Raw genomic sequence first — 22,213 nt, 5'->3', positions numbered from 1 at the left:
TTTTTTTTTTTTTTTTTTTGTGCATAAACCCGCCGAGCCCGAAGTCCAAACGCCTCTGAACCTGTTCTGAAACGCACGAGATTCTAATTCATCTTTCAGTCTCCTCTTCTCCTCTTCAGCCCGTCGCTCCCGGACACCGAGAGAAAATACCGGAACAAAACTCTAATATCCGTCCCAAAAAAAAAAAAATGCAATTACACTTTTCTGCCCAAATTTCCTCCTTAACGTCGACTGGGAGATAAAAGCGTCTCTCATCATAACACCGCCGGATTTCCACCGCGGTTTCTTCTTTTTCTTCTCTTTGAACTGAGTAAATTGGCTCTCGGACGCAGATTTTTCCGCCGGCGCGACGTTTATTGAAGATTAGCGGTGACAGTTGTGAAGCGGAATGAGGAGAGTGACGTGTGCAGAGGCTCCGGGCGACGTTTGAGCGGCGCAGAGACGAGACCCGGACCAGATCAGCGGGTCCGGGCCAACGATTTATGGTTTGAATCTGGATTTTTTTTTGGTTTGTAGAGACTTTGGGGGGTGTGTCTGAATGTCGCCCTCAGCCCATAACCCCTCGTTTACTACAAGTGCACGATTCAGCGCAGTTTAGACCTGGAACAGTCCTGGTTTAGTCCTGGATTAGACCTAATTTAGACCTAGAATAGTCCTGGTTTAGACCTAGGTTAGACTTAGAATAGTCCGTTTTTATACCTGGTCTAGACCAAGTTTAGACTTACAATAGTCCTGTTTTAGCTCTAGTTCAGACCGAGAACAGTCCGTTTTTAGTCCTGGTTTAGTCCTAGATTAGACCTGGTTTAGACCTAGAATAGTCATTTTTTTAGTCCTGGTTTAGTTCTAATTTGGACCTAGAATAGTCTTGTTTTAGACCTAAAATCGTCCTTATTTAGTCCTGGTTTAGCCCTAGTTTATACCTAAAATAGTCCTGCTTTACTCTTGGTTTAGACCTAATTTAGACCTAGAATAGTCCTTTTTTTAAGTCCTGGATTAGACCTTGAATAGTCCTTTTTTTAGTCGTGGTTTAGCCCTAATTTAGCCCTAGAATAGTTTTCCTTTTTTTTTTTAGACCTGGTCTAGCTCAAGTTTAGACCTAGAATAGTCCTGTTTTAGTCCTGGTTTAGTTCTAGTTTAGGTCTACAATAGCCCTAGTTTAGACCTAGTTTAGACTTAGAATAATCCTTTCTAAATCATGTTTTAGTCCTAGTTAAAACCTAGAATAATCCTGTTTTAGACCTAGATTAGTATTTTTTAGTCCTTGTTTAGCCTTAGTTTAGATCTAGTCTAGTCCATTTGTAGTCCTGGTTTAGACCTACAATAGTCCTAGTTTAGACCTAGAATAGTCCTGGTTTAGTCCTATAATAGGCCTGGTTTAGTCCTGGTTTAGTCCTAGAAAAGTCCTGTTTTAGTCCAGACTCTGCGCTGGTTTAACTTGAGGTTCACCTGTAAAAGACTTCAGGACTCGGACCGAGGGCGAGTTTTTCTTTGATTGGGACTAAACTCTGATAAAACTCTGGTCTTTTCTAAACTCTCTTTCTAGTCGAGTTTGTTTTTGGACCTGAGGCTCGTCTGCGTTTGGACTCGACACAAACGAGGGACCGACTTCTGGGTTAATGAGTCTCAAACAGCTCCGCGGGTTTTACGGACCAAAATGACCCAGTTTCACGCGGTTTCATCACGATTCTACAGGAAAAGTCACGGGGTTTTTACCACGTCTTTCCTCAAACACGAGCAGCAGGGAAAGTGTCTTGCTTCAGGACACAACAACAGTAAAACGTCCCAAAGCCGCGGCCCGTAAAGACTTTTCACCTGCCAAGACACGCTGCAGTGTTGAGGTCAAGAGTTTACTGACCGAGACCAAGACCAAGACCAGACCGAGACCGAGACCAAGACCAGACCAAGACCGAGACCAAGACCAGACCGAGACCAGACCGAGACCAGACCGAGACCAGAGGGTCCAGAGACCAGGACAAGACCAAGACCAGTGAGAATCGAGACCGAGACAAGACCGAGACCAGACCGAGACCAGAGGGTCCAGAGACCAGGACAAGACCAAGACCTCAGAGGGTCAAGACCAAGACCAGACCAGACCACAGAGTCCAAAGACCAGGACAAGACCAAGACCTCAGAGGGTCAAGACCAAGACCAGACCAAGACCAGAGGGTCCAGAGACCAGGACAAGACTAAGACCTCAGAGGGTCAAGACCAAGACCAGACCAAGACCACAGAGTCCAGAGACCAGGACAAGACCAAGACCTCAGAGGGTCAAGACCAAGACCAGACCACCAGACCCAAGACCAAGACCGAGACAGAGTCCAGAGACCAGGACAAGACCAAGACCTCAGAGGGTCAAGACCAAGACCAGACCAAGAGACCAGAGGGTCCAGAGACCAGGACAAGACTAAGACCACTGAGGGTGAAGACTAAGATAAGACCAAGACTTTTAAAGGTTGAGATCTAAACAAGACCAAGCGCCTTCAAGATCGAAACAAGACCGAGACAAGGACGAGACTTTTAAAGGTCGAGACTGAGACAAGACGAAACAAGAAGAAAAAACAAGACTGAGACAAGACCGAAAAAAGACAAACAGACCGAGACAAGACCGAGACAAGATCGAGACAAGACCGAGACAAGACCGAGACGAGACTGAGACAAGACCGAAACAAGACCGAGACCATGTGCCTTCAAGACCGAGGACAAGACGAATACAAAAACCAAGACCACGGCCCATCAAGACTAAATCGAGACCATCAAAGTCTTTTCTTCATGTACAGTGGGTCCAGTCCCAGTTCTGTTCCTGCAGATTTAAACAAAACCACTGATTTGTCTCAGTTTTATGCAGAAACGTCCCAGTGTCTCTGTTTTGGACAAATCTGATCCAGTCACAGTGAAGAGAAACAAACTGACATTTATTGAAGTAAAATAAGAAAAGCTGCTTAAAAACGACAAAAACACAAAGAAAAAGTGACTGAAGTGACTCAGATGAATCATGAACGACACGAGTGAAAAACAGTTTTTATAATTACGACTCGTTTCATAATTTTATTCTTACAAACTTCAAAAAACCGAGACTGACCCAGTTTCTGCTGCATTTACAAACCTCACCACCAGAACTAAACCAGGACTAAACCAGGACTAAAACAGGACTAAACCAGGACTAAACCAACCTAAAACAGGACTAAACCAGGACTAAACCAGGACTAAACCAGGACTAACACAGTCTAAAACAGGTAAACCAGGACTAAACCAGGACTAAAACCAGGACTAAACCAAAAACAGGATCTAAAACCAGGACTAAAACAGACTAAACCAGGGGACTAAAACAGGACTAAACTAAAACAGGACTAAACCAGGACTAAAAAAAAACTAAAACCAGGACTAAACCAGGTCTAAACCAGGACTAAAACAGGTCTAAACCAGGACTAAACCAGGTCTAAACCAGGACTAAACCAGGACTAAACCAGGACTAAACCAGGTCTAAACAAAAACTAAAACCAGGACTAAACCAGGTCTAAACCAGGACTAAAACAGGTCTAAACCAGGACTAAACCAGGTCTAAACCAGGACTAAAACAGGACTAAACCAGGACTAAACCAGATCTAAACCAGGACTAAACCAGGTCTAAACAAAAACTAAAACCAGGACTAAACCAGGTCTAAACCAGGACTAAAACAGGACTGAACCGGGACTGAACCAGGTCTAAACCAGGACTAAACCAGGACTAAACCAGGACTAAAACAGGACTAAACCAGGACTAAACCAGATCTAAACCAGGACTAAACCAGGACTAAACCAAGTCTAAACCAGGTCTAAACCAGGACTAAACCAGGACTAAACCGGGAATAAAATGGGACTGAACCAGGACTAAAACAGGTCTAAACCAGGTCTAAACCAGGACTAAGCCAGGACTAAAACAGGACTGAACGGACTGAACAAGTCAAACCAGGACTAAACCAGGTCAAAACCAGGACTAAAACAGGACTGAACCGGGACTGAACCAGGTCTAAACCAGGACTAAACCAGGTCTAAACCAGGACTAAAACAGGACTGAACCGGGACTGAACCAGGTCTACACCAGGACTAAAACAGGACTGAACCGCGGACTGAACCACTAAACCAGGTCTAAACCAGACTAAACCAGGACTAAACCAGGACTAAACCAGGTCTAAACCAGGTCTAAACCAGGACTAAAACAGGACTGAACCGGACTGAACCAGACTAAACCAGATCTAAACCAGGACTAAACCAGACTAAACCAGGACTAAACCAAGTCTAAACCAGGACTAAACCAGGACTAAACCAGGTCTAAACCAGGACTAAACCAGGACTAAACCAGATCTAAAGCAGGACTAAACCAGATCTAAACCAGGACTAAACCAGGACTAAACCAAGTCTAAACCAGGTCTAAACCAGGACTAAACCAGGACTAAACGGGGAATAAAATGGGACTGAACCAGGACTAAAAAACCAGGTCTAAACCAGGACTCAGGACTAAAACAGGACTGAACCGGGACGACCAGGTCTAAACCAGGACTAAACCAGGTCTAAACCAGGACTAAAACAGGACTGAACCGGGACTGAACCAGGTCTAAACCAGGACTAAACCAGGACTACTGAACCGGGACTGAACCAGGTCTAAACCAGGTTCTAAACCAGGACTAAACAAAAGGACTAAACCAGGACTAAACCAGGACTAAACCAGGACTAAACCAGGGACAAACAGGACTCTGAACCGGACTAAACCAGATCTAAACCAGGACTAAACCAATCTAAACCAGGACTAAACCAGGACTAAACCAAGTCTAAAACCAGGTCTAAACCAGGACTAAACCAGGACTAAACCAGGTCTAAACCAGGACTAAACAAAGGACTAAACCAGATCTAAACCAGGACTAAACCAGATCTAAACCAGGACTAAACCAGACTAAGTCTAAACCAGGTCTAAACCAGGACTAAACCAGGACTAAACCGGAATAAAATGGGACTGAACCAGGACTAAACAGGTCTAAACCAGGTCTAAACAGGACTAAAGACTAAAACAAACCAGGTCTAAACCAGTAACCAGGTCTAAAACCAGGAGAACCAGGACTGAACCAGGACTAACCAGGTCTAAAAACAGGACTAAACCAGGACAAAACAGGACTAAAAGAGGACTAAACCTAAACCAGGACTAAACCAGGACTGAACAGGACTAAAACAGGACTAAAACAGGACTAAAAGAGACTAAACCAGNTAAAACAGACTGAACCGGGACTAACCAGTCTAAACCAGGACTAACCAGGACTAACCAAACTAAACCAGGAAACTAAACCAGGACTAAACCAGGACTAAACAGGATCTAAACCAGGACTAATAAACCAGGACTAAACCAGGACTAAACCGGGACTAAAAGGACTGACTAAACCAGGACTAAACAGGTCAAACCAGGTAAACCAGGTAAATCTAAACCAGGACTAAACCAGGACTAAACCAGGACTAAAAGGTCTACTAAACCAACTAAACCAGGACTAAACCAGGTCTACTAAACCAGATCTAAACCAGGACTAAACCAGGACTAAACCAAGTCTAAACCAGGTCTAAACCAGGACTAAACCAGGACTAAACCGGGAATAAAATGGGACTGAACCAGGACTAAAACAGGTCTAAACCAGGTCTAAACCAGGACTAAGCCAGGACTAAAACAGGACTGAACCGGGACTGAACAAGGTCTAAACCAGGACTAAACCAGGTCAAAACCAGGACTAAAACAGGACTGAACCGGGACTGAACCAGGTCTAAACCAGGACTAAACCAGGTCTAAACCAGGACTAAAACAGGACTGAACCGGGACTGAACCAGGTCTACACCAGGACTAAAACAGGACTGAACCGGGACTGAACCAGGTCTAAACCAGGTCTAAACCAGGACTAAACCAGGACTAAACCAGGACTAAACCAGGACTAAACCAGGTCTAAACCAGGTCTAAACCAGGACTAAAACAGGACTGAACCGGGACTGAACCAGGACTAAACCAGATCTAAACCAGGACTAAACCAGATCTAAACCAGGACTAAACCAGGACTAAACCAAGTCTAAACCAGGTCTAAACCAGGACTAAACCAGGACTAAACCAGGTCTAAACCAGGACTAAACCAGGACTAAACCAGATCTAAACCAGGACTAAACCAGATCTAAACCAGGACTAAACCAGGACTAAACCAAGTCTAAACCAGGTCTAAACCAGGACTAAACCAGGACTAAAACCGGGAGGGACTGAACCAGGACTAAACCAGGTCTAAACCAGGTCTAAACCAGACTAAACCAGGACTAAACCAGGACTAAAACAGGACTGAAAACCAGGACTGGACTAACCAGGTCTAAACCAGGACTAAACCAGGACTAAACCAGGACTAAAACTAAACCACAGGACTAAACTAACCACTAACAGGACTAAAACAGGACTAACAGGACTAAACCAGGACTAAACCAGGACTAAACCATAAACCAGGACTAACCTGCACTGTCACTTTCTCTCCAGACTAAACCAGGACTTTCCTCCTTCTAAACAGGACTAAAACATCCCCCACAGTTCCTAAACCTGCTCCGTTCACAGGTGGAGTTGGATCACGGCGCCGCAGGTGGGTGTTGTGCGCGGGTTTTGTGGAGATTAGGTTTGCGGAGAAGCGAGGAACAACATGTGCACGAGCCGGAGAGACGATCAAAGCCACTGAAGACTCTTTGCTCCGGGGAGATTTGTGGGATTTGCAGTAAAAGGCGGAGACGGTTCGTTGTTCCGGTCGTCGCGTTTCCGAGCCGCTTACGTCGCGTCTCGTTGGACAATCGGGCGACTGTGAGGCTCCCGCGGTTCTGCTCGTTTCCGCGGCGACGTCTGCGAAGCTTCACGGGGTCTGGAAACTGAAACGGGCCTCGAGGTTCAAGACCGAGACCTGAACCAGGACTGAACCAGGACTAAAACTAAAACAGGACTAAAACAGGACTAAACTAAACCAGGACTAAACCAGGACTAAACCAGGACTAAACCAGGACTAAACCAGGACTAAAGCAGGACTAAACCAGGACTAAACCAGGACTAAACCAGGACTAAACCAGGACTAAACCAGGACTATAAACCAGGACTAAACCAGGACTAAACCAGGACTAAACCAGGACTAAACCAGGACTAAACAGGTATAAACATAAACCAGGTGAACATAATTTCCAGCTAGTGTCTCATATAGAAATTATTTCTCTATCAGTTATATTTTTTATAGGTTTAAGTAAAATCTGGACTTTTTATTTTATTTTAACAGACAAAACCAAACTTGTCATGTTCATTTCCTGCTCTTTGTTTCTCTACAGTAAAACAAGTTTGTTCATGGAGACTTGGGCTCAACAGACAATTTGAAGAAAACAAACAAACAAGAATTTTCAGGATGTTGTTGCTACGTTCATGTTGTTTTAAAAAACACGACAACACAAGTAATCCAAAGTAATCAGATTACATTACTCACTTTAAGTAATTTAATGGATTACGTAATCTGTAATCTGTAGGGGATTACATTTTAAAAGTAAACTTCCCAACACTGATTATTATAAACTTAATGAGTTCAATAAGTTAAATGGAAAAAAACTAATCAGGTAAACACAGGTGAACACTTGGCTTTTTTTTATGAATATAATACTCAGAACCTGCAGATATCAGATGCTGAATGTAGTTTTGTTTGTTTGTTTTTGTTTTGGATTTTGCCCCTGACCAGGTTAAACTCTCATGTTCACTGAGCTGTTATAAACCTGTAAATGAGTGAATCACATTTAAACATCCAGAAATGAAGAGTTCAGAGTCTAAAGTTTCCAGAGATACAAATATATCTGTGTTTTCATAAGTTCATGAGTGTGAAAATCATTTATAATCCCTCATGGAAGTCGGTTTTCTTTAAGACAAAAAATAAAGTAGATTCATTTACTAATCAAACTGTGTCGAAACAAAACCAAGACCAAGTCTAAAGTCTGAGAAGTAAATCCACGAGTAAAATCTGCTTTTGTCCATTTTTCTTCTTCAAAATCACTTCATTTCTGTGGCTGATGAGAAAAACTGTCCCAACACCAGATCCAACGACTCCACCTCAGACGTTTGTTGGAGGTTTTTTTATATTCTTGTATTTTCCTGCACACGGGACGAGCCGCCGCCTCCAGCGTTTACTCCAAGTCGACCTGGTTTAGACCTGGTTTAGTCCTGGTTTAGTCCTGGTTTAGACCTGGTTTTAGTCCTGGTTTAGACCTGGTTTAGTCCTGGTTTTAGTCCTGGTTTAGACCTGGTTTAGACCTGGTTTAGACCTGGTTTAGACCTGGTTTAGTCCTGGTTTAGTCCTGGTTTAGACCTGGTTTAGACCTGGTTTAGACCTGGTTTAGACCTGGTTTAGTCCTGGTTTAGACCTGGTTTAGACCTGGTTTAGACCTGGTTTAGTCCTGGTTTAGGTTTAGTCCTGGTTTAGTCCTGGTTTAGTCTGGTTTAGTCCTGGTTTAGTCCTGGTTTAGTCCTGGTTTAGTTCTGGTTTAGTCCTGGTTTAGACCTGGTTTAGTCCTGGTTTAGTCCTGGTTTAGTCCTGGTTTAGACCTGGTTTAGACCTGGTTTAGACCTGGTTTAGTCCTGGTTTAGTTCCTGGTTTAGACCTGGTTTAGACCTGGTTTAGTCCTGGTTTAGTCCTGGTTTAGACCTGGTTTAGACCTGGTTTAGTCTGGTTTTAGACCTGGTTTAGACCTGGTTTAGTCCTGTTTTCTGGTTTAGTCCTGGTTTAGACCTGGTTTAGACCTGGTTTAGTCCTGGTTTAGTCCTGGTTTAGGTTTAGACCTGGTTTCCTGTTTAGTCCTGGTTTAGACCTGGTTTAGACCTGGTTTAGACCTGGTTTAGTCCTGGTTTAGTCCTGGTTTAGACCTGGTTTAGACCTGGTTTAGACCTGGTTTAGTCCTGGTTTAGTCCTGGTTTAGTCCTGGTTTTAGACCTGGTTTAGACCTGGTTTAGACCTGGTTTAGTCCTGGTTTAGTCCTGGTTTAGTCCTGGTTTAGACCTGGTTTAGACCTGGTTTAGTCCTGGTTTAGTCCTGGTTTAGACCTGGTTTAGTCCTGGTTTAGTCCTGGTTTAGACCTGGTTTAGACCTGGTTTAGACCTGGTTTAGACCTGGTTTAGACCTGGTTTAGACCTGGTTTAGTCCTGGTTTAGTCCTGGTTTAGACCTGGTTTAGTCCTGGTTTAGACCTGGTTTGACACTTAAGAGTCTCAGAACAAGATATTTTTTATTTTTGTGGGACTATAAATCTTACTTAAAAATCCTTTAATTTTCTTAAAAATCGACACTGCTCCTTATGTTTTAATTCTGTTTGTGTTTCTGACCTCGAACTGATTTTCTGTGGTTCACGTCGCTCAAAAATCTGTTAAAATGTTTTAGTACGACTTTGGTAAATTACAAAGCCGCGACGCTTGATGGACTGTGGGAGCGTTACGGCTGCTGGAGTCTGGAGCCTCGTGGAGTAAGAGCGAGCGAACTGTTTTTTTCAGAGCTTATAGTTTATGCAAATGAGTCATGTGGTTTCAAGTTTAGTTTCTGTAAAACGTAAACAAATGTGTCAAAGCTGAATTAAACACATTATTACTTTGACTCGACCTCGTAGGAAATAAAAAAAACAAACTTAAATGATCCACCCACATTCACATTCATAAAACACATTCACAGAGAGGAAACGGCGGACGAATTACGCCACGATCTGCCGATGGATCGTGGACGCCTGGGCTGAGTTTTTGTGAATAAGTTGAATAAAGTTTGACTTATCTGACTGTTTTGTTTGGCTTAAAGGTTGTATAGAAGATTTTCCAAGGAAAGAGAAATGCAGCGACTGTTTGTCCTTTTTCAAATGTTGTGCTTTGCTCCTTTTCCCCTTCTCTTCTTCTTTCCGCGACGTCAAAAACGGACTTTCGTTTGCGATGAACTGGTCGTGAATTCTTGTCCGCCGTTACAACAAACTTTGTGCAAACTGAGAGGAAGCTACAGTTTCGAAAAAAGACCCCAAGAACCGGTGTATTGGTCGAGTAAACGGCATCAGTGCGTGAGAGGCGAACGTAAACCTCTTAATCCCAGCGCACCGGCGAGTCAGTGACGCAACAGCCAATAGAAAATGAGGCAGCCTTGTTTTCTATTGGCTGATGTTTATCTGGCCTCAACACGTCCACAGTTGATGGATTTTCGTTCTTTTTTTTTTTTTGGTCATCATAATTACAAAGCTGCTGCGTCTCTGTAATGGTATTTTAAACTTTCACTGACAATTTGAAACAAATAAAAAAATCCTCCATACAACCTTTAATGCAACTTTTAATCCGGTGCGATTTATAGTCCGAGAAATACGGTAACTTCTAAATATTTGCCTGAACCCGTCCCGTCAGACTTCGGTCGAGTTTCCACGCTCTGCTCTCCGTTCGGGGAAACTCTCGCCTCTTGCTAAACTCACTATAACCTCCTCAAACCAGCTCCTCTCCTCTCACAGCCTCACACTGTGTCTCTTTTTATCTGTAATCTGCAGAGAAAACTGTCTTTATCACATCAAGAGTTGTGTTAAAGCGTCTTGCTGAGCCGTGACACGTGGGTTCGGCGTGTGGTGTTCTGTGTTGACCTTTAAACCGACCCTCCAGGACAAATAAAGTGACTTTGATTGAGATCTGGAAAATCTTGCAAACGAGTTACTGCGTCTGTCAGTATCGGAATATTTATATTTTAGAGATGAACTGCGCAGCTTTATTGGCCTCGAAGTGTTCAGAGTGAAAAAGCAGATCTGTTCCGGCTCCTCACATGAGAAACATCGGAGCAGCAGAAACACGACCGCGTACGAGTCTTTACGTTTCTTTATCGACGCAGCGATTAAACTCTGAAATCAGCCCGAGAGCAAATGGCCGCGTAATGAACATCATTACAGACGCGATCGAGCCACAAGTGCAGCGGCGACAAACGTCTCACAGTGACAATTTAGTCTGATTTCTTTAAACAAAACAAATCCTGAGAACATGAAACTGGAGCTGGACGTTCAAGGTGCATTGTGTAACTCCGACAAATGCTCAAGATGGTGTCGTTTTGTCTGGAATGTTTCACAGTACGGCTTTAAACCTTCGGCTTTTAACTTCACGGAGATTAAAACAGACCGAGTTACAGGTCAGATCTGTGGAGAGTTAAGTAGGGTTCATGTATTTGTGCCACAAACAAAGCAAAATCCCGATCCCTCGATCAACCTCGGTCATGAATTTAAAAAGTCGACGCCAAAGTGAAAGTCTCCAACTGTTCACCAAGAAACACCTTCCACTGCAAAGACCAAGACGTGATGTTTCTGTAAAACCACAAGAACAAGAAAGTGCAGCTCAGTCTGTTTGTCTTCTGCTCCTCTACATTAACAAACGGGATTTTGTTTTGACGGCCTTTCACTATTTTTCAATAGGGTTTGAGTCACGTGATCACGATGACGCGCGAATTTCAGGTGGAGGGCAGGAAGTGAAGACGAACACGACAAACAAACACGAAAAACAAACACGACAAACAAACACGACAAACAAACACGACAAACAAACACGGCTCTGGAGAACACAGATATGGAGAAGAGTTCTTATTGTCAGGATTTAGAGGCAGTAACGAGGCAAAAGTACGAGCAGTTAGTCGACAAATATATTGGACGTGACCCTGATCTTATTGAAAATGAGAGAATTTTCGACCGAAGTAAAAGATTTGCCGACAATCGAGGCAGAGGAGATCACCAACTATTGAACTCTTCAGACGTCGTTCTACACCAGACAACAGATGAAGGCAAAGTACAAAAGTTTGGAGACATAGAACTTTTTTTGTGAGTCAGTGATGGATCCTCAACCTCGGTGCAAAACGTCTAAATGATGATGATGGTTTTGGTCTTGGCCGGGGTGAGTGTTTCTCTTATTTTATGTGTATAAATTGTTATGTGTAAAACTGCAGTGTATCGGCAGTGACCTCGATCTGAACTATTTAATGTCAACAAACATCGTTCGTCGTTAATGATTCATTTATGTTTAGATAAACCACAAAAAACTATTGATCTTTGTAACAAACCTTTGTTGAAGTGTCACCGCAGACACGAGCATCAGTGAATTCTGCTCCTCCCGACGCAAACAGGTTTATAATCCACTTTTTACGGTGTTGTTCTGTCGGCTTTTCCCATTTCTGACCTTTGTGTTCGACTATATTCGGTTCTCTCAAAAAAATCGCTTTTCCTTCTCTCGGTTAGAACGATTGGCACAGACGTAAACTACACAACACATCGGCGTTTTCCTCCAGTCGGTTCACTTCCTGCCTCCGTCTGATTTTGCGTGACAAACGTCGCCCTGTGACGTCACGTGAAACACACATATTCCATTGGGAAGAGAAACAGTTTGAACGGAGGTTTGAGTCACACACATCTGATTCACTTTTGCATTTATGGAGTTCGCAAACAAATTTCTCGAGTCGTTTTCCGCTGTTAGGATCCAACAACCACAACAATTACGATGTTCGAATCCCAAAACTAAAATATGACAATATCAGAACCAGAAACAAAAGTGACAAAAGACTTGAAAAGATCGACTTTGACAATAGACACAAACATGGGAAAACAAACATGGAGGTTTGACGTTTCACTTTTTCGGAAAATCCTTCCCAGTCTGGACTCCGCGATGACCAGAGGTTCAAAATTAGGGATGCATGTATATTCACGGAGGAACTCGTCCGTGACTGGGGCAGTGTTTCCCGCGGCGCTTTATAGTTGGAGCGTCACCCTCCGAACCATGTGACTCCTCGCAAAACTACGATCGTCGCGCCGCTTTCACTTTCGCCGGCACAGAATCTCCGTTGTTGCTTATTTGAGAATATTTAATTCCGTTTATTAGTTTTACCAAGCTGCACTTTGCATTTATTTTATTTTCCCGTTTGTAAAATGTTTAAACTAATTATTGGTTTAATAAAAACACAAATAAACAATAAGTAAATGGTTTTGCATTTTGTTCCCAAACTGAACCGAAAATAAACGAGCCGTGACCTCAAAACCGAGATATGTACTGAGGCTCGCGTCTCCACACACCTGACTCTTATTTGGTCGGGAAGAACGCCTCTTTCTGCTTGTTTCCATGGAAATATTGTTCGTTTGGCTTTAATCTAACACAGAATGGCATAAAACTGCTCAGTCACCGTGGAAAATGTTTCAAAGTACGGTTTTAATGTTCGATTTTAATGGAATTATACAAGTTTTTATTTATTTATTTGTTTATTTTCTTTGCATTTGCACATTTTATGAATCCTGCTTATTAAATGCATTTCTCTAAACACTTCTCTAAGGTCTGTGTTTGATTTTTGTGAACTGTTACACCAGTGCTGAGAGAAACGAGTTATAAAACTAAAGAGTTCCTGTGCTGCGTTGCTTTTTGCTGTAACGCAGTAATGTGGAATTACAGGGGAAAAACGAATATTTTACATTACATTTGTTGCTTAGTTGAGAATATTTTATTTCACTTATTAGTTTTACCAAGCAGCACTTTGCGTTGATTTTATTTTCCCGTCTGTTGGTTTAATAAAAAACACAAACGACAAGAAAATGGTTTTGCATTTGCACCGAAAATGTACCAAACCGTGATGTCAAAACCAAAATTCGTACCGAACCGTGATTTTCGTGAACCCAGCTCAGAGTCAGAATGTTTTTCGAGGTATTTTTGAGCTTTAAAACCACCTGTAATTGAATAAATGTAAAGTCGAGCTGTTTAAAGTCACACTGTGGAACATTTGAAGCAGAGTAATGGGATCTACACAGAATCAAACAGGTGACAGACTCTAAACCTTTAAACCTTTCGTGTTTTTCCTCGATGTGAAACATAAAGCGTCATTAGCGCTGGAGCTGCGTCCGTGAGCTCTGATTCTCAAACATGTCAGAGTGGAAAGTTCATCTGGAGCCGTGAGCGTCGCCTCACAAACGTTTCTCAAATCTGACGTTTTACTCCACACGGACGCCTGACCGAGGTTTGTGACAGCGCCCCCTGGTGGATGCAGTCAAGGTGTGGAACTGTGGAAAGTTTGATCATGATTTGAGTAAATTTCACTCGACAAACAACATTTTTTTTGTACTTAAAACATGAAAATACAAGGATCTGTCACTTTTCTCCATGGAGTTTATGGTTGTTCCTTTGTCTTGAATGTTCCACAGTGTGGCTTTAAACCAGAGGTGTTCACACTTTTTCATCATGTGACCTACTTACAAAATGACCAAGTCAAAATGATCGACCTAATACAAAGTCAAACAAACTGCACTGAAACACTCTGTGTCCCTTTTTTGGACCCTCCCCCACAGTTTGAGAACCTCTTCTTTAAGAGAACTTCCTCTGACACTTTACACAAAACTGTGAAAAAAGTGAAGGAAGATTTTTAAACCTGTTTTTTAAAGTTCCAAACTGGAGTTTCATTCTTTTGTGTGGTTTTGCAGTGATATTTACCAGCCTCTGCACGTTTACCAAACCAAACGCACATCGTGACAAACACAGATGCATTTGTCACTTTTGTTAGACAAACTTCAGCCAAATGTGGCAGTAGGTCTGTTCTGTAGATCCGCTCTATGCTGTAGACCTGCTTTGTGCCAACACTGGAACACAAATTTAGACTGGTTTTTGCTTCACGTTTGGTCTTGTTCTTCTAATCAGCCGCACTGTGGGAGGGGCTTGTGTTGGCTGTACGCAGGAAGGAGCGAGAGCGTGAAAAGGCGAGGGGCGGCGTGCTGACGTGAGGCAGGTGGACAGGTAGGATGTTTAGGAAGTTGAACCTGCCCTGTGATGCACGCTGGTACACGAGGGCACACGCTGTCGCAGACGAGCCGTGCATAGCTGTGTGAGCGTGATGCGCCGTAGAGTCCCGCCGTCACGCGGGTTTCAATGAGCGCACAGGCTGCACTGACGCCCACACCGCTACCTGCACCCGCTACAAGTTTATTACCAACAGCAGCGGCCGCAATGAAATATGATCACACTTGTTGAGTGTCAGACCTCGAGTGAGAGACAAGACCGAGTCCAAACACGAGTCCGAGACGAGACACGGCGATCTACCCACACGACCTTGGCCATCGACTGGTAGATCGAGATCGACGTATTGAGCACCACTGGTTTAAACCTTTCTATCTTCACAGAGACCAAACCAGACCAAGTTCCAGGTCAGATCTGTGGAGAGGCGACCTCGCTCACAGTCAGGATGTCTGTTTTTTCGAGGAATTTTTGAGCTGTAAAACCACTTGTAAGTAAATAAATGTAAAGCAAATCTTTTTAATGTCAATGACGTATCCATAGAAACAAGCAGGAGATGGACCCCCAACCAAAAAGTTACTCAATGCAGCTTTAAATGAGAGAACTTTAGAAAATATACACTTGTCAGATGTAAGAAACAACACAAATTAAATGTTTACACAATTTAAAAAATCAAAATGACTTCTTTTTTTGCCTTGGTGGGTGTATTAGACCTTTTCTCGACTCAAACCGAGCTCATCAGACAATCGCCGCGTTTATGAACAGACTGTATTTATAAAGACCAGTTTTTTTTTTCCTTTTGCATGTCAGGAGCTCACCTGGCGCCCCCTGCAGGCTGCTGTGACGCTGCCGGACACAGAGGAGGGACACTTTTGTCCTGAGGGACGTTAGTCTCCTCACACTGCCCTGAAACACAGATCTGACTCGACCTTTTGAGCTGCACTGACACTTTTGTTTGAGTTTTTCTTTTATTTTGACCTCACAATTATTATAGTGACTTATTCTACCTGCTTTTCTCTATGGAGATGTTGTTGTTTTGGAATGTTCCACAGTACGGCATTAAACCTTTCTATCTATCTATCAAGTTCCAGTTCAGATCTGTGGAGAGGTTAGCCCCGCTCACATTCAGAATGTTTGTTTTTCTCAGTATTTTTGAGCCATAAAACCATTTGTAATTGAATAAACATGAAGTAGATCTGTTTAATGTCACACTGTGGAACATTCCGGGCAGCGTTCCTTTTAAAACATAAACACGGCGCTGCTGTAGCTGCTTTATTCCTGCGGTTTGATTGACAGGCCGAGCCGAGTGCCACCGGCGGAGTTCGTGTCACGGAGTCACCGCGGCTCCGTCTCTGCTCCCGACTCAAAAACTAAATCACTCCGTTTGTCCTCGAGGGGTAATTTAAGCACAGAGCAATAAAACGAGAGAGTAAAAGTCGGCCTGTCACGATACAACGCTGCGGAGGAAGAAAACGATAAACGAGAATATTGAAACTACTTTATTCCTCCGTCAAAAGAACCGTAAAGCAGCAATTGTGTAAACAGACTCAGAGCAATAATCAGAAGCAATAATCAGACGAACGAGCGGCTCACTCGACGTTTACAGCTCAAATCTGATCAGAACACAACAAAAAATAACACAAATCTCCACAATACTGCAAAGAAAATGTAGACAAATACACACCCCATAAATATTAATAAAGGACGGAAAGAAACCAGATCTTTTATAAATACAGTGTGTTTCTAAACGCGGGTCTGTCTGTCGTCGTCTTTGAGAATGATGGAAAATTAGAGTAAACCTGGACTGAAACCTGGACTAAACTTTCTAAACCTGGACTAAACCTGGACTGAACCTGAACTAAACCTGGACTGAACCTGGTTTAAACCTGGACTAAAACTGGACAGAACCTGGACTGAATTTGGACTAAAATTTGGAAATTTGGACTAAATTTGGACTAAACCTGGACTGAACCTGGTCTAAACCTGGTCTAAAGATGGTCTAAACGTGGTCTAAACCTGGACTAAACTGGAATAAAACCTGGACTAAACCTGGACTAAACCTGGACTAAACTTGGTCTAAACCTGGACTAAACCTGGACTAAACCTGAACTAAACCTGGACTGAACCTGGACTGAACCTGGACTGAACCTGGACTAAATTTGGACTAAACCTGGACTAAATTTGGACTAAACCTGGACTGAACCTGGTCTAAAGATGGTCTAAACGTGGTCTAAACCTGGACTAAACCTGGAATAAACCTGGACTAAACCTGGTCTGAACCTGGACTAAACCTGGACTAAACTTGGACTAAACCTGGTCTGAACCTGGACTAAACCTGGACTAAACCTGGACTAAACCTGAACTAAACCTGAAACTAAACCTGGACTAAACCTGGACTAAACTTGGTCTAAACTTGGTCTAAACCTGGACTAAACCTGGTCTGAACCTGGACTAAACCTGGACTAAACCTGGATTAAACTTGGACTAAACCTGGACTAAACTTGGACTAAACCTGGTCTGAACCTGGACTAAACCTGGACTAAACCTGGACTAAACCTGAACTAAACCTGGACTAAACCTGGACTAAACTTGGTCTAAACCTGGACTAAACTTGGTCTAAACCTGGACTAAACCTGGTCTGAACCTGGACTAAACCTGGACTAAACCTGGATTAAACTTGGACTAAACCTGAACTAAACCTGGACTAAACCTGGACTAAACCTGGACTAAACCAAACCTGGACAAAAGTTGAATAATGTGCAGTGTTTCTGTTAAATAAACCAAATAAATAAACAACAAATTGAACAGAAATTAACTTTTAAAAATGTATAAAACCTCACAGGAGTTAATTCTGTTTAATCCAGGACCGTGACAGAGTTTCAGACAGAGCAGTGCCTCCAGCTCCAGTCGATACAGATCTATATCGTGTTCTTCTGCGTTTAACTCCAGGATCTTTTCACCGTTTTGTGGAGTTTTGTTTTCTTCTTCTCCGAGCCACGAGCGCAGAAAGTGTTTTTGGTGCAGCTCAGGCGATGAAGCTGCGTTGTGTTTCTGACCCGGTTCTCCGCTCATCTGTCCCCGGGGACCGCGGGAACGCTCGCTCTGCATTTACGCCCCGAGCTACAGCACTTTTAGAAACGGCAGCAGCAGCGCGGGGAGGGAGCGAGGCCGCCAACAAGATCGTTTAACGCCATCAAAAGGGAGAAAATAATCGTTCGTGGGACATTTTCTAAAATAAAAGTGGTTTTCAGACACCAAACGTTTACCGTCGTCTTAAAGGTTGTCTGGAGGATTTTTTGTTTTTTTTCAAATTGTCAGTGAAAGTTTAAAATATCATTACAGAGACGCAGCAGCTTTGTAATTATGATGATAAAAAAAAAAAAAAATGAAAATATCAACTGTGGACGTGTTGAGTCCAGGGAAACATCAGCCAATAGAAAACGAGGCTCCCTCATTTTCTATTGGCTGTCAGGTCGTCAATCAAACTCCCTACGTTTCTAGTGTAACTGACTCGTCGGCAGTGATGTGGAGTAACAGATTACATGTACCGGAGTTGTGTAATCAGAGTACAAATGATGAGTAACTGTATTCAGTTACAGTTACTGTTTCAATGAGTGGTAATTGGATTACAGTTACTTTGTTGGAATAAATAGATTACACAGAGGGAGTTTCCTGTTTTCACATTTTGGGCTAAATCCCTTTTTTTTTTTTTTTTTTCCTCAGTAATTCCACTCAAACCAGGTCTAAACCAGGTCTAAACCAGGTCTAAACCAGGTTTAAAACCAGGTCTAAACCAGGTCTAAACCAGGTCTAAAAACCAGGTCTAAAACAGGACTAAATCAGGACTAAACCAGTAACTTTAACTTCTTAGGTTCTTTTTAAAGACAATGCAGTAAAGTGTATTTACCTTGTTGGACTAAACCAGGTCTAAAACCAGATCTAAACCAGGAATAAACCAGGACTAAACCAGGACTAAAGCAGGATTAAAACCAGGACTAAACCAGGACTAAAACAGGATTTAACAGGACTAAATCCTGCTGTGTGTTTCTTCGTTTTCTATCAATAATATTTTTAATTTGGTTCAATAAAGTCTGGGTTTTTCATTGTTTTTTATCAGACAAAACTTCTTATGTGAAAATATCAAGTCTTTGTTTCTCTACAGCAAATCAAGTAATCCAAAGTAATCAGATTACATTACTCACTTTAAGTAATTTAATGGATTCTGTTACAAACTACATTTTGGTGTGTGTAATCTGTAATCTGTAGGGGATTACATTTTAAAAGTAAACTTCACAACACTGGTTATATAAGTATATTATTTATCCGATACCTGATCAGAACATAACGACGACCGGTTTAGACCTGGTTTAGATCTGGTTTAGACCTGGTTTAGACCTGGTTTAGACCTGGTTTAGACCTGGTTTAGACCTGGTTTAGACCTGGTTTAGACCTGGTTTAGACCTGGTTTAGACCTGGTTTAGACCTGGTTTAGACCTGGTTTAGACCTTGGTTTAGACCTGGTTTAGACCTGGTTTAGACGTGGGTTAGACCTGGTTTAGACCTGGTTTAGACTGGTTTAGACTGGTTTACCTGGTTTAGACTGGTTTAGACCTGTGTTAGACTAGACTGGTTTAGACCTGTTTTAGACCTGGTTTAGACCTGGTTTAGACCTGGTTTTAGACCTGGTTTAGACCTGTTTAGACCTGGTTTAGAGACCTGGTTTAGACCTGTTTAGACTTGGTTTAGACCTGTGTTTAGACCTGGTTTAGACCTGGTTAGACCTGGTTTAGACTGTTAGACCTGGTTTAGACCTGGTTTAGATCTGGTTTAGACCTGTGTTTAGACCTGGTTTAGACCTGGTTTAGACCTGGTTTAGACCTGGTTTAGACCTGGTTTAGACCTGGTTTAGACCTGTGTTTAGATCTGGTTTAGACCTGTGTTTAGACCTGGTTTAGACCTGGTTTAGACCTGGTTTAGACCTGTGTTTAGACCTGGTTTAGATCTGGTTTAGACCTGTGTTTAGACTTGGTTTAGACCTGGTTTAGACCTGGTTTAGACCTGGTTTAGACCTGGTTTAGACCTGGTTTAGATCTGGTTTAGACCTGTGTTTAGACTGGTTTAGACCTGGTTTAGACCTGTTTAGACCTGGTTTAGACCTGTTTAGACCTGGTTTAGACCTGGTATAGACCTGGTTTAGTCCTGGTTTAGACCTGGTTTAGACCTGGTTTAGACCTTGTTTAGACCTGGTTTAGACCTGGTTTAGACCTGGTTTAGTCCTGGTTTAGTCCTGGTTTAGTCCTGGTTTAGTCCTGTCTGGAAATTGCAGAGAAAGAAAAAAAAAAAAAGTGAACACAAACAACATCGCCCCAAATGTGAAAACAGTAAAATCCCTCTGTTTAATCCATTTATTTCAACAAAGTAACTGTAATCCAATTACCACTCACTGAAACAGTAACTGTAACTGAATACAGTTACTCATCATTTGTACTCTGATTACATAACTCCGGTACATGTAATCTGTTACTCCACATCACTAAATATGTTATGATGCTGTTTATATTCAGGTGGATCTGGACCAGGGGAGTGATTGACAGGTGCATTGACCAATCAGAGAGAAGCACAGACCGTTCACGTCCAAAACAAACAACACAGCAACATCGACCATCGAAACATCAAACTGTCGTCTCAAACGTTCTCAGGGAAACTCGAGGTTTTGTTCTGAACGTCACGAGGGTTTTGGATCGAGGACGAGTGAAGAAGAGGAGGATGAAGAGGAGGAGGAGGCGGAGCTTACCCGGTCTTGGCGAAGTTGGTCCAGTAGGTCATGACGACGGCGCTCAGCATCACGTCGTTCTTGGAGAAATTACAGTTGAAGAGGTCGGTGGGTCCGACCATCGGAACGCCAAAAACGTACGGAACCTGAGAAAGAGAGAGAGAGAGAAGGAAGGAGGGAGGAGAGAGGGAGAGAGAGAGAGGAGGAGGAGGAGAGAGAGAGAGAGAGAGAGAGAGAGAGAGAGAGAGAGAGAGGAGAGAGAAGGAGGAGAGAGAGAGAGAGAGAGAAGGAGGGAAGGAGAGGGAGGAAAAGAGGGAGAGTGGGAGGAATGAGATGAAGGGGAAGAGAGAGAGGGTGAGGGAAGGAGTATAGAGGGAGAGAGAGAGAGATGAAGGAAGAGAGAGGGAAGAGAGAGAGAGAGAGAGAGAGGAGAGAGAGAGAGAGAGAGAGAGAGAGAGAGAGAGAGAGAGATGAAGGAAGAGAGAGGGAGGGAGGGGAAGAGGGTAAAAAGAGAAAGAAGGAGGGAGCGAGAGAGAGAAGAGAGAGGGAGGAAGGAGAGAGACGAGAGAGAGAGAAGAGAGAGAGAGGGGGAGAGAGAGAGAGAGAGAGAGGGGGGAGAGAGAGAGAAGAGAGAGAGGAGAGAGAGAGAGAGAGAAAGGAGGGAGAGAGGAGAGAGAGGAGGAGGAGAGAGAGAGAGAGAGAGGGAGAAGAGAGAGAGAGAGAAGGAGGAGGGAAGGAAGGAGGAGGACAGGGAGGGAGGGAGGGAGATGGAGGGAGGGGGAAGGAAGGAGGGAGGAGAAGGAGAAGAGGAAGGAGAGGAGAGAAGATGAAGGGATAGAGAGGGATGAAAAGAGGGAGAGGAGGAAGGAATGAGATGAAGGGGAAGAGAGAGAGGGCAAGGGAAGGAGTATAGAGGGAGAGAGAGAGAGAGAGATGAAGGAAGAGAGGGGGAGGGAGGGGAAGAGGGTAAAAAGAGAGAGAGAAGGAGGGAAGAGAGAGAAGAGAGAGGGAGAGAGAGAGAGGAGGAGGGAGAGAGAGACAGAAGAGAGAAGGAGGGAGAGAAGAGAGAGAGATGAGGGAAAGGAGAGAGAGGGAAGGAGAGAAGGGAGAGGAGAAAGAGAGAGGGAGTGAGACAGAGGGAGGGAGAGAGAGAGAGAGAGAGAGAAGGTGGGAGGGAGGGAAAGAGGGTAAAGAGAGAGATGAAGGGAGAGGAGAGAGGGAGAGGAAAGAGAGGTGAGAGACAGAGGGAGAGAGAGAAGAGGGGATGGGGGCAGAGGAGAGAGAGAGAGAGAGAGAGTTAATATCAAGTGACAATTTCCTGACGTTTCTTTTCTGATCTGATCTTGGTTCACACTCGAGTCTGGATCTCGGTCTGGACCAGGACTGGACCAAAACAGTTCAACCAGACTCTCATCTGTGTGGGTTTTTTTTTTTTCTGAGGACACGTGTTTTTCTGTTTTATTCTTTATCCTCATGAGTTTTTTTAAAGTGTTTCAAATCACCAAAACTAAAACAAACGACTCTGTGGAAAACGTTTTCTTCTCTTTCTCCAATACTCCACATTTTCACAGTTTTTTCGCTCTCGTAGACGACTTCATTTCCATTTCCTCCAACTCACATTTTGTGCACGTTGGCAAAAAAATAAAATTA

The 22,213-nt window shown here is 43.2% G+C and overlaps 1 protein-coding gene across 1 annotated transcript in view; it reads right to left on the bottom strand.

Annotated features, from left to right (window-relative positions):
- LOC110165236 (neuroligin-4, X-linked-like) overlaps positions 1-22,213 on the bottom strand; it is a 190,062-nt gene that overhangs the window by 48,792 nt on the left and 119,057 nt on the right. Inside the window, exon 8 of the mRNA XM_055150639.1 lies at positions 20,585-20,709. Within this exon, the coding sequence (XP_055006614.1) occupies positions 20,585-20,709 (125 nt within the window). The remainder of the gene's footprint in view (positions 1-20,584; positions 20,710-22,213) is intronic.

Source organism: Boleophthalmus pectinirostris, unplaced genomic scaffold, assembly GCF_026225935.1.
Source record: "Boleophthalmus pectinirostris isolate CB_2022bp ecotype Guang Dong unplaced genomic scaffold, ASM2622593v1 HiC_scaffold_1, whole genome shotgun sequence".
Classification (NCBI taxonomy): domain Eukaryota; kingdom Metazoa; phylum Chordata; class Actinopteri; order Gobiiformes; family Gobiidae; genus Boleophthalmus; species Boleophthalmus pectinirostris.
The sequence above is the reverse complement of the archived record's forward strand: the minus strand, read 5'-3'. Positions and strand labels throughout refer to the sequence as shown.